This window comes from Sander vitreus, chromosome 12 (genome assembly GCF_031162955.1).
Source record: "Sander vitreus isolate 19-12246 chromosome 12, sanVit1, whole genome shotgun sequence".
NCBI classification, from domain to species: Eukaryota; Metazoa; Chordata; class Actinopteri; order Perciformes; family Percidae; genus Sander; species Sander vitreus.
In genome coordinates, this window is record NC_135866.1 from 22202885 (window position 1) to 22218219 (window position 15335).

Here is a 15335-nt window from a genome sequence, read left to right on the forward strand (position 1 = left end):
CACACGCGTTCTATGTTTTGCGTGTCCAAGTTGGAGAAAAACATGGACGCCACCCAGAAAGCTGTTGTTGCGGTAGCACTGGCTGAGTACCAGGCCAAGCTTCTAGCACTTACATTACATTGTTTGATTATGATTATGACTATTACCATTTTGACTTTATTACTATTAAAACGTTCACTTTATTTAATTTAATTTATCTTCTAGTAGCAACGCTAGCCACGTTTAGCATACCCTTACCATTACCATTACCATACCCACAGACAGTGATACGGACCCAGTAAGGTATTGCAGTAATACGAGTGATTGAAATCGTCATTTAAACAACCAAAGCGGTCCAAAAACAATGAAAACAATTCATACTTCAAGTCACACAGGGCGCAGCCATCTTGTATCGGAATTCTTGCTCGGTGTCCTCAAGGGTTGTCCGAGTTCCAAGCTCGGAAATCCGAGGAAATTGGGCGTGTTGGTTCGTGTTGCTAGGCAACATCTATCTTTCTAGTCGGAACTCGGATAAATAATCGAACGCAGCATAAGTGTCTCCTGGCTGTAGCTTCATACAAACATGAGAGTGGTATCAATCTTTACATCTAATTCTTGACAAGAAAGAACTGTTTTTTTCCAAAAGGTCAAAACATGAATATTTCTGCATGTTTTAAGTTTATCCCAACTTTACTCTCACTGCTCCTATGTTTAATAGACAAGATTCAGTTTTACAGTCTCTCAAATCTTTCTTCTTACAGCTGTAACTTTCTATTTCGACTTCAGCAAAGTTAACAGGAAAAACACTCCATAGTTCTGCCAAAACTGACATAATGCTACAGCAGTCTACTGTAGTGAGTTCATTTCTCTTTTATTGCTTATAGGAGCCGGAAAATAGAGATGAAAACCTGCAGCAGATTGATGCCAAAAGGTTAATGAGAGATAGCACCTCATTTAGCAATAAAAACTACTGTAAACTTTTCATAGACTTATAATGTTAGCTTGGCCGAGAGGTTCTTTATATTCAAAAGACATTGTGGTCTTTTCCTTTATTAACTGCATGGAACTCTGGGTGGAAGTTTGAGGCAGTATGTCCTTCTCAGTACATACAGACACACACACTGTCTCTCCATACACAAACACATACATGCAGTACATTTGGACACCACATACGCACAAACAGACCACATACCAGTACACAGTTTGTTTTCTCCTCCCCACAGTTTTAGAAGCCAGCATAAAGTGCTGGAACATGGCAGGATTGGAGGGTTGATAGCTTTGGGTTGTGGGTCTCAGGGGTTGGGGTGTGAACAGACCTGGTTTGGCCCCTCTCTGCTCTCTCTTTCTCCAAACATTCTTTCATGTTTTTCTACCCCAACAATCTACCATTTTGCATATTTACACAGCATGTTCTGCAGACTTGCCAGCGAACTGCATTCAAAAACAATTTTCAGCAGTCGTATGAACATGATGTTTGACTTAATTTTTCAAATATTTGACAGGCCGAACTTGCTCCTTTTCTTAACATTTTGGTGCTTATGGAATAATCCTGCGTGGCAGAGCAAGCTATGCAATCAGCTTTCATCTGTTATCCAGATAAAGCTCTCACTCCTGTATTTTTCTGTGTGTGTGTGTGTGTGTGTGTGTGTGTGTGTGTGTGTGTGTGTGTGTGTGTGTGTGTGTGTGTGTGTGTGTGTGTGTGAGAGTGTGAGAGTGTCTAATTTGATATGCTGTTTGGTCACATTCCATTGATTTCACACTTCAAGGAATGGTTGATAAATGACACAAAAATGCAACTCATCACTCACTTTCCCAGATGTATAAATGTCACACACTTGAACACATGACAACAAACCAAACACACACACACACACACACATACACACACATGGTGCAGCAGAAGCAGCAGAAGGTGAGCAGACGTGGCCAGCAGAAGGAATTCATCAGACTGACGTACCATGGCATTTCTTTCATCTATTTCCCACTGAGTTCTACATGCAAGTCTTGTGCCACAGTCCTGCCTCCCCTTTATTTCCTATCATTGTCTGTGACAAAGTGACAAATCTATGGGACCAGAGGTGTGCAGGTTGGTCAGAGACAAATGCTGCAAACATGACAATTGTCAAAATGTAGCTTACATCAGGTAAATGTGTCGTTATTTGCAGTTTGTCAGTAAGGTCAAAAGCCATCTTGTATAAGAGACACATGCCTACAAATACTGCCAATTGTTTTCACGATTCATTGTTGATTCTATAAAATGTATTAAAAAGTGAATAATGCCTGTCATAGTTTACCAACAACATTTTGAAATTGCTTGTTTCATCTGACCCAAACCCAAAGATATTAGTTTCCTAACATAGAAGACTAAGAAAACAACCAAATATTTAATTAATTTGATAAGCTGTACCCAGATACATTTTAACATTTTTCTCATACAAAATGACCATTCATTTTTTATCAAAATTGTTGACGATCAACTAATCAATTAATCGAATAAGGGACTGAATGAAAATTGTTTGGATGTTAAGATGGGCTTAACTTTCAACCCAGTCTCAAGGTAGTTCGTGAAATGGTCACGTTATTTCATCTATTGATTCGTGTTCACGGGGACGTTTTTTTCGTGGTCGCCAGCATGAAAATGTAAAGTCACGTATTTATCCTAATCACAACCGTCCCGTTATTGTCGCACGTTCCCCGCGGCCGCCTCCCGGCGAGTGTGAGACATCCTTTCCCCGTTGTTTTTTTCCAAAACCCAATCTCTGAATAGATGGTTCCCATTTCATGCTGGCCACCACGAAAAAAACAAGATAAATGTGTTGTTGTACACGAATCAATAGATTAAAAATAACATGACAATTACACGAACTGCCGTGAGACCGTGTTGTAACTTTATGTTTCACTTTTTTTAAAAAAGCAAAATCTTTTTGATGTAACAATTATGTAACTAAAAAGGGACAGAAACAAAATATAAATTCAGGATGAGAAAAAATAAAAGACCCTCCCTAGCTAAAGTCAGAATAGCCACCTTCAGCCAAAAGAAAATTACTAAACCCTCTCACCTTTCTGACCCCTTCTCCCCCTATAATAATTTTCATACAGTCCCTCGTAATTTCAGCTTTTCACACTATGCATGTGAAGTCAGCGTTTAAAGCTGAATTAAAACAAACTTATCAGAATTATGACTTGTTTGTATTACGTAAACTGAAAATAATGGCTGTAATTTAGGGTCCTTGGATCACTTGCAGTATGCACCCACACACACACACACACACACACACACACACACACACACACACACACACACACACACACACTGTAAAAATAAAACCCTGCCCTTTACTACTTTACAAAAATAATGGGAGTTAACCTTATTTTTATGCCAAACCAGCAACATTCTTGAACCTGCCTGCTGTTGCAGAAGTGGGGGGAAAATGATATAAAATAAAGGAATGAAGGGTAGGCTTGATTTTTTCTGCCTTATCAGTCCATCTCCACCCACAGATATTGGATGTATATGGATGAGATTAAAGGTAGACTAATATTTTCAAAAACGCTGTCCCTTTCACATATTTGAAAGATGCAGATGTTAAAATTCTCAAAACCTATTTTTGTAATAAACAAGGCACTCTATTGCATTTACAACTACAACACGTCCTTTATGGATCACCTCCCGCTCTTCAGTGTGGCTTAATAAAGCTCTTACGACAGCAAAGAACATATTAAATTGTGATTTTTGTCAAAAAATGTATCACACGTTCCATTTGTATCTATGTATTTGTGATCATATGACGGTTATGCACGGCAAGCTAGTTTCTCTTATGTGAAGTTCACAGACAGGGTAGTTATGCGACCGTTACAACAGTGACTATACAGAGACAGCATGGCTGTCTGCAGAGGCCCCTGTTCTCATGAGAGAGCTGATGATTTCTAAGAAACAGTGGTAACAGTGATCACACAGCCTGTACCAGACCCCTGAGTATCACTGAGCCACACTCTGCGATGAGTGTTCATATAAGCTTTTCCATTTCTCGTTTATAAAAAAAAAAAAGGGAGAGGAAGTAGAGGACATGAAAAGATTGCTCACGCAACAACCCTTGTTCTCAAGGGTGTTGATGCAGAGTTTTGCCACTAGGGAGCATCAGGAACTGAAAAAAGACAAATGTCTTTTTTACTTTATACATCTATCTTCCTATTTAGTCTTTTTGTCCATATTGTTTTTCTCTATTTTTCAGCCTATACCTACATTTTCCATATAGGTTAACATTAACTGTACACGTCATCAAAAAGCATGTTATAATATTGGAAATCTATTTAGTTTAGTTGAAGTTGACCTGCTGATTTTATTTGAGATCAACACACACACACACACACACACACACACACTGGCTATCCACCATCATATAAACCACTGGGCTGTTTGGAGATCAGTTGCTTGTCTCTCTGCTGCTTTACATTGCAAATACGCCCGTGTTTACATTTGCTCCACACTGACAATGGTCACTATGGGTTACCTTGACTCACAACACAGGTAACCAATCAGACCTCACAGGGGGGGAGTTCGCTGGAGAAAAAAAAGAGGAAGCAATAACTGGCAAGGTCTGAAGGGAAGAAGAAGAAGAAGAAGAAGAAGAAGAAGAAGAAGAAGAAGAAGAAGAAGAATAAAAAAATCAACTTCTACACTGATCTAAAGCCTGTATGGCACTCTCCTTGGTGACTGGAAATTCACAAGAGGAAACTGATCCCAGGTCTGTAAGCAGATTGTTCTCTGTTTGCCAAAAGGGATAAGAACAATTTCCGTTCCTCTTCTGGATCCTGCAGGCAGCTGCTGCTCTGCCACATACAGACACAAGCTATAAGCACAAGGTAAGCCCACTGCTTTTTATTCTATATAACAGACCCACAACTCTGACAAATACTCAAAACAGCAAAAGAAAGTGCTAATAGCTCTTCGGGTGACTGTACGTGCATGACATGTGCTGAAGGGAAAGTGAAAGTATATTTCAGAGCGTGTGTGTGAGTTTCTGAGCATGGCTGTTTGACGCAGTTTAAACACCTTGCCAGAAATATAGTAAATACAAATAGTATACAAAAGTGACAGCTAAACCACAACCACATGTGGACACGAAGTTTGCCACCCCCCTCCCCACACACACACACACACACACACACACCATATTTCACTGTGTTCATTTAACAAGGCCCGATTACTGCAAGCAACATGAGGGGCTTATCAGCTGCTCCCTCACTTGCCATACTGTTATCAGCCTGGCCTAGTTCACACACACACACACACACACTCTGTGACCCTTTCTGTCAAACACAGCCGCACTCTTTCTATCTCTGACTCGCTCACACACACACACACACACACACACACACACACACACACACGCAAACTGGGGAATGAATGTTATGGGGGCTTATCAGTGTCCTTAGGGGCCTGGTAACCACTTCACAGGCTCAGATCCCAGTGCCGAGGCCACAGAGACAAACCTATGTGACCAGAGTACTGATGAACAAAGGCTCTGTACAGTGACTGACTCCTCTATAGAAGCAGCAGGCTGCAGGGCACGCTGACAATGAACATAGGCCTAAATACACATGCCAAAATGGCAGGCAGTGGTGGCTATCGCTCAAAGAAAGAAAAACAGCACAAAACACAAAATGCAAGCAGCATTCTTTATGTCTTGTTCTACATTTATTGATACTAAAAAAAGCATGGCAGCTTACCATTCTTTACATACAGAGCCAGATTTTCAGGTAAGGAAGTGGAGAGTAGCTGATAGTTAATTATGTTTAAGTTAAAAATGTTCACATTTAAGAAGCTGGAACCAGAGAATTCCTGATATGTTTTGCTTAAAAACTGATTAAAACAATGAATCAATTATGAAAACTGTTACAAATGCTGTTAACTTTTCGGTTCAGCTCTAATCTCTCTTCTAATCAAGCTATGCATACTGCATACAGAACAATATCAAGGACTACTCACTAACTATAAAACACTGCTCAGAAAAGTAAACGATCATCCATTTTACTTGTGTCCTAAATCTTTGAGCAACAAACAACTGCGCACATCAGAGGAAGTCGAAAATGAGAAGGCCATTGCTGGCAGATGATGTTGGCAGCGGTTTGGCACTGGAACTCAGGAAACGGTGCCTCCTAACTGAGCTGTGCTTCCTGTGTGATAACTGACCCAAACATGTTGTGCCTCTATCACACACATACACATAAAGACAAAGAAGCGTGCTCAGGAACTGTGATACTACCAAGACTTTTCAAACAAACTGAGGATTAATGGGATTAAAATGTACTGTAGGAGCTCAATGACTATCTAATTACCTTGGAAGCGATTTGTTCACAGTGGGAGATCTATTGTACACAAAACCTAAATGCTGGCGTGATCTTCAACAGAGGAGGGCTGACGGTAAGTGCAGCAGTGCCAACAGTGTTTACAACTTCAATTTGACAGTTGGGAGGCGGAGGCCGCTGTACAGCAGCAACAGAAGAGACTGAATTCCCTCAACTGTAAACTTTAACCTCAGTAGAACGGACAGAGGAGCAGGGATGGCCAGGGCACTGGGACTGAGCGATTAAAAGGAATTAATAGCAGAGAAAAACAAGTGACAAGGAGAAAATAATGGGGAGTAGAGAAGAGGAGATGATTTTGTAGTTTTGTTCTGAATGTCCCCTTTACAGTCATGTTGTAAGGAAACCTTGAACATTGTGCAAAGACATGATCATTTACGTCAACACCAGTCACCTCCCCCCTACTCATACCACACACACACACACACACACACACACACCCCGGCACACATTGCAATGCAAACGCTTCCTTCCTGTTGCTGGTTTAGCCTCTTTTATAAGCAAGATAAGAGCAAAAACATGAGATATATGAAAGAGGGAAGCAAACTGTGCTGTTTTTTTCTGCCTCTCAGATTAGAGTGACCACATTTCTTAATTTGGACATTTTATTTAAAAAGTCTGACTGGTTACTACCGGATATTCACTGCAGGTGTGGTACTCTCACTTTGTGTTTTACCTCCAACGGCTTACACATTTGCTCTCGTTTCTCTCTGTTCTTATCTGGCAGGTTAAGTCAGACCACAGGACAGTTTAGCAGCCCCCACTTCCTCATCGAGAGTCGAAGAATCGAAGCAGAGCAAGTGAACACGAGTTTCCTGTGACGCCTCTGTGTCTCTGGTCAATACGTTTGCTCACATCACTCTTCCACTGTTGAATTGTGCTGTTTGGTGGGAGCTCTCTGGTAGATCTACACTGACAGTCAATTGTTGTTCATCTGAAGATTTTCTCCAAAAACTGGATCTGTCAGGACGCAAAAACACATCAGACCTGTCAGTTATTAATAGTCGTCGGAGGAAAGCTGTGATGCTTTTTCCAAGCCAGTAAAGGTCGTGTGTGGGTTTGGGATATTCAGCCATGCAGTCAGAGCTCATCTTTGACTTTGCCAGTGACCATGTCAACGTGTCACAGGTAAGTAAATTTAAGCAGTGATGATTTTCTTTGTGTGTTGAAACAGGGCTGGCATGTGATGCAGCACACATTTCTATCTGACAAATTGTGATCTGATTTAATCTAATCTAAAAAAAATAATTGTGTTGCAGTTAGGGGGTTACTCGGATTACCCTGCAGTGATTGTGGAGCAGGTTCCCCATCCCCACCTGTTCTCATATACAGGTCTAACGTGTGAACAGTCACAGACAAAGCATCACCAGCAGCTGCTCAAAGGTCAGCACGCACGCGCGCACACACACACACACACACACACACACACACACACACACGCACACGCAGGCCTTTCTTTACCTCACATTCACATTTAATGGTTGAAGCTCACCTGTCGTCCAATATTTATTAAACGGTCTAAGCTTTGTTCTGTGAAAGTTTTATCCAAGTCATATTCAATTAAAAGTCCCACCAGAGTCATGCAAAAGAAAGACTGGAACTGCACATGCGCAGTCTCAACCCTCGCACATGGACCACCCTTCGCAAAAATTCAGGAAGTGAAACAAAACATTCCTTGCTTGGCTTGTGCCTGGGAAGACCGTTAATGAATCATATTAGGATGTAGACGTGGTCAGTTCGGGCTACAGCACACATGCTATGGCTTGTTCCTCACCAGTGCTGGGAATTAAAAGTAAGTTATATCACTGTTACGGGTTGTTTTCCCGACTTTATTCTGGTTGGAGCGAACAGTTGAAGTTGGGCATGGCGAGGCTCGGTTAACCTAGCTAACGGTAACGTTAACTGACAACGCTCGCAGACAGTCATGGGCAATTTACTTTACAATTACAGAAGTTTTGGGACAGCAACTTACCAGCAGTGTTTCTTTAAACGTGGATATTTGTTTTGACATGTCGTTTGCTGGTTTTCTCGGCGGCAGAAAGTATTAGAGCCATTTGAGTCCACGACAACCAGCTGTTAGCTACAGTAGCAGATGTTTTCTAGCTCACTGCTTCACAGCGTGCTCACGTCACATAAATAAATGCGTACAAAAACAACTCCCTTTTGATAATATTTTGCCTCAACGACATAAATGTGACAAGATGTATGCTAATAGATATGATAATTACAGAAGGCCAAAGCTTCCCATATTGTTTGTGTGGAAGTAAAAGCACTGTGAACAGTGAAACATCAGACTCGGATATTAGTTGGTATTATTTATCTAACTGTGCACTGTAGGAAAGTTTAGTGGGCAAAATAAAAAATAGGTCCATCTGTTCACGCTGAGAAAGCGTGTCCAAACTTTTGACTGGTACTGTATATACGATTTCATATGTGTAGCCACAGCCACAGTTTTCTCAATGGTGACTTATAAAGGAAGCCCATCCTATCTATTTGGTACAATGAAGGGGTACTTGAACCCATCTGATAGGGTTGTGGTGGCACATCAGACAAAAAAGGTTGGAACCACTGCCCCTTATCCCTTAAATATCTGCCATTTCAGAGGCCGCTGATGTGATTTTGTGATTTGTGGTGGTCACAACTAGGTATTTACCTTTTTTTTTTTTTTTTATAACTGGGTCTAGAAAATACGCCAACCACTGTTTTATACAAAGCGAGTGGGGAGCCAGTGCTGAGCTATCATTTTCTTGGTTGCGGTTGAGCCCACTAGCCAAACTTTCTTCTGTCTCCCAAGCAGATGTAATTTAGAGTCGTCATTAAGTAACAAAACAATCGGGTCAGCAGGAATTCCACATCCTATCACATCAGATATTATTGATGTTGTTTTATTCCAGAACTCATGCACCTGTTCACACTCCCAGACCATGTGCAGGAAAGTTCCAGTTCGTTCAGGTTGACAGAACGTGCAATAGGGAGTGGGAATGACTTTAGAGACGTATCTCTTCTGAGGAGTCCAGTATGTCCTATGACATATGTTGAAGTGGATCTGCTGGTGATTTGGGTTCTTGGAACAATGGAAAACTGTCTCCCAATTAATATTTACCTTTTTTTTGAGTAAAATTCTCATCACACACACAGCCATTATACTTCCAGAGCTCGCCTCCCTACGTGCACACATTCCACCAAAACAAGTTCCTTCCCTAGGCTATTTTGCAGAGGCACTGTACCTGCACCCGGTGCATAGCGCAGCCCAAGATGATTGTGATTGGTTTAAAGAAATGCCAATAAACCAAAGCGCGTTATTCTCCTATCCGGGAATGTTGCGTGGACTAGCCAGACCTTCCTCCACAGTGCTGTGGAGATAGGTCTGGCAGTGCGAGACTACGGCATCTGTAATCAGGCTTATCCAGCAAATGAAATACCTGACATATTAAGGTGATTCATCACATTGATGTTGCTGTCTGCTTTTTAATAAAATTCCTTCCCCCCCCAATTGTACTGTCATGGCAGCAGAAAGTTCAGAGGCACATATCTTACAATGTTAAATAAAACCACCTGCGTGGTAGGGGTGGGGGGGAAATCGATACATTATAGTATCGCAATATTTTCTGTGGCAATACTGTATCGATACACAGACGCCAAGTAACAATCTATTATTATATATGTGTCGGTCAGTTTGTCTGCTTGACAATCCCATTTTGCAGCATGATGATATATAATCATCAGTAACGTGGATTTGATGACTACGTGGGTAAAGGCAAATAATAGAACAGCTAGAACAGTCTGGTAAGTTCACAAAATTACATAATTTTACTGTAATGCAGCTTGTAAAACCAGGAGAGACGACACTTGTGTCATATTACAATATCCAAAATCTAAGACGATATCTAGTCTCATATCACGATATCGATATAATATTGATATATTGCCCAGCCCTAAAAACAGACGTTGACAACGTTTCCTTTTGGGGACATAATTTGAAATTGGGAAAAATTTGAAGTTGGAAAAAAATTTAATAAATTGCAATATATCGCAGAATATTGCAAAATGTTTAAAATCGCAATAACATCGTATCATGACTTAACTATCGTCATGATATCATATCATGATTCTACTGGTGATTCCCACCCCTACTGCATGGCTAGATATCTCTAGCGGTGAGAGAATGTTTTTCGTAATTTGGCTCAACCATCAGGCTTTTGATTCTCATGTTTAATTTTCTTTTTACTAAATGCCACCTTATCCACCTGTTAAAAACATTTTTTGTATGTTACTCCCTTTTCTGTGGTCTGCAGTGGAGCAATGTGAAAGTGGAGAGGAAGAGACCATGGAGACACTTGTTGCTGCTGATTCCCTTCTCAACATGGACTACCCTGACACCCTCTCTCTAGAACACTACTGTAAGCACACACACAAATAGACACACTCCTGTCTGAGTTAACACTACTCACATGCACACTAACAGAGTGAAGATGCCCTAATAAAACCTCACTGCTGCTTTTTGATGTAGTACATGTCTGACTGCAAGATGTTATTTTTAGACTTGGTGGTCACAGTGCTGTTCTCTTTCATTAAATCTGTTTATGCCCCCCTACAGCCCAGACCTTCTTACCATCACTGGGTGACATCATCACTACTCCTGTTACCCAGGTGACTGTGTCTGCAGAGGGGATTGTCGGAGCTTTTGACCAGCCACAATGGCACTCGTTGCACACAAAGAAGCCTGCCGCACAGCTGCAGTCCAAAAAGAGAGGTCAGTCACTTTCTGGGTTATCAGCTTATCTGAATCTAAATAACGGTATAATTGTGTAATTATATTAAATAGCTTGTAAATTAACTGGTTTTATTCTTCAACTACTCAGGAAGAAAACCTCGACATAGAAGGGCAGAGTCTCCCACACCAGACATTATAGTGAAAAAGGACAAATACAACAAAGGTATTGTCACACATAACAAAATTAGTTAAGCGCCTTTCAGACATGTGTCATACGTGAATGTCATGGCAAATTTACATGTTGGTCTCATGTCTGAATAAGCGCCAGAGTCACCTTTACATAAAAGTCACAACAGCAATCTCACTAGGTCTGACCTGGTAACGTTTCCATGACACTTTTAGTCTGAATTAAAGTCAGAGTAATGTAAAGGCTGCAGCGGTACATGCACAGAGAGATCAGAGAGACCAATGTGGATCACAGGGGATCAGTCACTTGCAAGACAGCTTTTACAACATTTTCGTCATTTCCTATGTTGTTTCTTTGTCTTTCCTTTTCCATCGTGTTTTTTTGTTTGTGCTTCAGGAGGAAACACACTGTACCTGTGGCAGTTCCTGATGGAGTTGCTGCAGGACCGACAGGTCTGCCCCCGCTACATTAAATGGACTAATCCCAAGGCAGGAATCTTCAAGTTGGTCAACTCAAAAGCAGTGGCCAGACTCTGGGGCAAACACAAGAACAAGCCAGATATGAATTATGAGACAATGGGCAGAGCACTCAGGTACACTACCAAAAGAGGGCTAAAGCTAATTTAAAAAAAATGTCACTATTAAATTAATCGGTTTGAGTAATTTTTTATGAAAAAGTTTCTCTAATTCCAGCTCCTTAAATGTGAATAACTTCTAGTTCATTTTCTCCTCTATGACAGTAAACTGAATATCTTTGAGTTGGGGACAAAACTAAGCATTCAAGGATGTTTTTTTATTGGGCTGATTAAAACTTTTCACCATTTTATAGACCAAACAATTAATCAAGAAAATAATCAACGGATTAATCTACAATGAAAATAATCCTTAGTTGCAGCCCTAATCCTAACATGGTCATGTTTTTGCATTAAGGAAAATGTGTGTGTGGGTGTGGGTGTGGGTGTGGATGTGGGGTTTGTTTTGTTAATGCTGAATCTCTGTCTTCATGTAGGTACTACTACCAGAGAGGCATACTGAATAAGGTTGAAGGCCAGCGTCTGGTCTACCAGTTCACCTCTCTGCCCAAAGATATGATTTATATCACAGATGGAGATGGCATCAAAGAGGAAGAAGATTACGATCACAACGAAAATAGTGGCAATGATGAGGGTGTGAGTGATGACTCCGATGACAGCACTATACCTTCTAGTGACCAATCGGTGGAGGAGGAAGATTCCCACCCACCACAGAAGAAACCGTCATTCAGCTCTGTTCGATCCCCAGCTACCCAGCGGACCAGGCCAGCTCCCAGGCCCTCAGGCCAGCGTGACACAGTCCTGCGGTCTGCCAGCACCAGCTTGATCCAGGAGCAGCATTTGCCTATTGTGTCCGCTGAGATGCTGCGGACCCTCCAGAACCTGCAGAAGGTCCAGTCCCTGCAGCCTGCGGGTCACGCCTCGGTCTTCAAAACCGCTCAGCTGCTGGGGAGTCTGTGTGAGCGACAGGCTGCTGCTGAGGTGGCTGTAGACAGTGATGAAAAGTCACACCCAAGACTCAAAACTTCACAAGTGGAGACACCACAGCTGGTGCCCCTAACTAGCTCTGACCAATAGAAAAGACCAATCGCCCCTAAACACACACACATATGCACACACATGCATATACACTCCACTGACTCAGGACCTGTGACAGAGCTGCATTTTGCTGTAGCAATGTCTGCCACCAGGGCCTATATTTCTTAAGTGTGAAAGAGTGGGTGTACTGATCTAAGCTTATTTTGTGTATTTTAGATTATATTATTAATTGGTAACTAAAGTAATTCTAGATCACTGCTTCCTCCCTGACACCTGATTCGGCAGGAAACTGTCAGGAACCAAAATCTCACAACAAAGCAGTACTTTCTAAGAGACTTTAAAAGCGCATGTGCTGTATCTCAGCCTTCTGTCATTCTCTGAAACCGTTAACCATACAAGATACCAAAGACAGACATGCACTGCAGTCTACGCCCTCTCTGCACCTTCTGCAGACACACCCTATGCTTGCACTTCACCTCCAGCATCATGGATCAAATGATCTGATCAGCACACTGCCCTCCTTCTCTGCCTTTACTCTCACTCTTTCCCACTCTTTTTTTTTTTTTTACCATCACATGCTGAATCATTCCTTTGCCTTAAAAATGGCTTTGCACTAGTGTTTACCCCTGCTGTATATTTCTTCTTTAATAGTGCCTGACGATCTCAGTCCATCCTGTCCCTGCTTCCTGTGTTCCTGGTAATCGTGAGGTTATTGAAGGAAAACATTCCATATTATTATTATTTTTTTTTTAAGATTACTGAATTATGTTTGTATTGTGAAATGTTGAAAATAAGGGAACACTGTTATTTCTAGAATAGTAATTTAGCACTGCTGCTGTTTGTAGTTAATGTGTCTACACAGATGACCTTTTTGTTGACAATCACCAGTGAAATGACCTTTTATTTAGCTACATTGCCTCTATAGAGTCATACTGCTACTATTTAGCCTTTGTTCTATGTACACATTCTGTTTAGTTATTACATGTATGCATATATGGACCTCTAAAGCCTTGATATCTTTATGTATTGTGTGTTATATACTGTATGTCTGTGAACATGCTTGACTTTGTGCCTTGTTGCCATTTTCTCCCTCAGGTTCGTACAAAATTAGTTTTACTTCACAGACTGTATACTCTATGCAAGGAGTAAAACGCCTGGCCCTTTTTATAATGAAGTAATGCTAAGTTCAGTGTTTTCACTTTAGTTGATCTTAGTTTAGCCTCACATGCCTCACTCCAATGAAAACTGAGTTTGTAAGATTTAGGCTGGCTTCTGTGAGGCTAAACTTGGCTTAGAAGAAGCTTGTAACTGTGCCTTTACCCCCAGGGAGCCCTATGCAAAACTGTTTTCACTGTATTACAGAGTAAACCATTTCTTTGGAATCTCCTCGCTTTATCTGGAGGTTTCTTGATACTGTAAGTTTTACTGATATTGATATGTAAGCTTGTAGCACACGGAGAGGTAGAGTTTCTGTTGCCTTATTTTGGTGTTTGCTTTCATGCAGGCTGGCCGTGTTGAAAAGATAATATTCTATTATATGAAATAAACTTAATTTTGTCATTGTCTGTAAAATTCATTTTCACTCATTTATTCACCCGCATATAGTTTACCAGCATCGGTGGTTAAAAGTACTTCAGGACAATTTTGAGTTAGTTGTACTTTACTTGAGTTTTTCCGTTTTCTGCTACTTTATACTTCTACTCCACTACAATTCACAGTGATATATTGTACTTTTTATTCCTCCGCGCCAGCAACAGCTGTGGCCAAAGGCATTATGTTTTTGGGTTCTCCGTGCGTAATGTACGTCCCATTCTTGTGAACGCGACATCTCAGGACCCCCCGAATGAAATTTCTTCAAATTTAGCTTAAACATCCACTTGGACTCAGGGATGAAGTGATTGGATTTGTGAGGTCAAATGTTAAAGGTCACTGTGATGTCTGTCTATTCCATTCTGGTGAATGGGATATCTCAAACAACACCTTGAGGAAATGTCTTCAAATTAGGCACAAACGTCCACTCACAGATACATTTATTGTATTTTGAAGGTGAAAGATCAAGGTCACTGTGAAAAATGCTTGTTTGGCCATAACTCAAAAATGTATACCCCAATTATGAAAACATTTAACACAAATCTCTAAATAGGATAAAATGACAAGTTATGACATTTTATATCCAAAAGGTCATAGGTCAACTTCTCTGTGACATACAAGCAAAAATGCTTTTTTTGGCCAATATTTATCGTCATAACTCAGAACAGAAAGGTTCAGGAACATTCACTAGCAGTATATAAAGTAAGTCAAATTACCAGCACCTTTATCATCTGCACCATTAAAGTGATGTACACATTAATGCGTCAATAATTATAATCCAATGATATATTATTATGAAATGGGCCATTCTGCAACATAAGTAATTTCACTTTTGGTACTTTATTTAGATGCAATACTTGATCTAATCTGAGTGCTTACCCCACTACATTTCAAAAATATTGTATTTTTTACTCCACTAAATTTTAAGA

The 15335-nt window shown here is 40.7% G+C and overlaps 1 protein-coding gene across 3 annotated transcripts; it reads left to right on the forward strand.

The window, feature by feature from the left end:
• Positions 1-4519: 4519 nt before the first annotated feature.
• LOC144526889 (ETS-related transcription factor Elf-1-like) lies at positions 4520-14381 on the forward strand. 3 transcript variants are annotated; one of them, XM_078264610.1, is made up of 8 exons: positions 4520-4842; positions 7073-7473; positions 7605-7728; positions 10641-10745; positions 10943-11098; positions 11208-11282; positions 11643-11838; positions 12255-14381. In XM_078264610.1, exons 2-8 carry the CDS (start codon positions 7420-7422, stop codon positions 12853-12855), a joined length of 1311 nt encoding a protein of 436 aa, XP_078120736.1. In that variant the 5' UTR covers positions 4520-4842; positions 7073-7419; the 3' UTR covers positions 12856-14381. The 3 variants fall into 3 exon arrangements, with proteins under 3 accessions (XP_078120736.1, XP_078120737.1, XP_078120738.1); XM_078264611.1 differs by lacking the exon at positions 4520-4842 and adding an exon at positions 6210-6403; XM_078264612.1 differs by lacking the exons at positions 4520-4842; positions 7073-7473; positions 7605-7728 and adding an exon at positions 7951-8137.
• The last annotated feature ends 954 nt before the right edge of the window (positions 14382-15335 follow it).

Excerpts from the sequence above, each read along its gene's own strand:
- LOC144526889 (XM_078264610.1), top strand. The coding sequence starts at position 7,420 with ATGCAGTCAGAGCTCATCTTTGACTTTGCCAGTGACCATGTCAACGTG. Across the intron at positions 7,474-7,604 it reads ACCATGTCAACGTGTCACAG|TTAGGGGGTTACTCGGATTA; the intron begins GTAAGTAAATTT and ends ATTGTGTTGCAG. Across the intron at positions 11,099-11,207 it reads GCTGCAGTCCAAAAAGAGAG|GAAGAAAACCTCGACATAGA; the intron begins GTCAGTCACTTT and ends TCAACTACTCAG.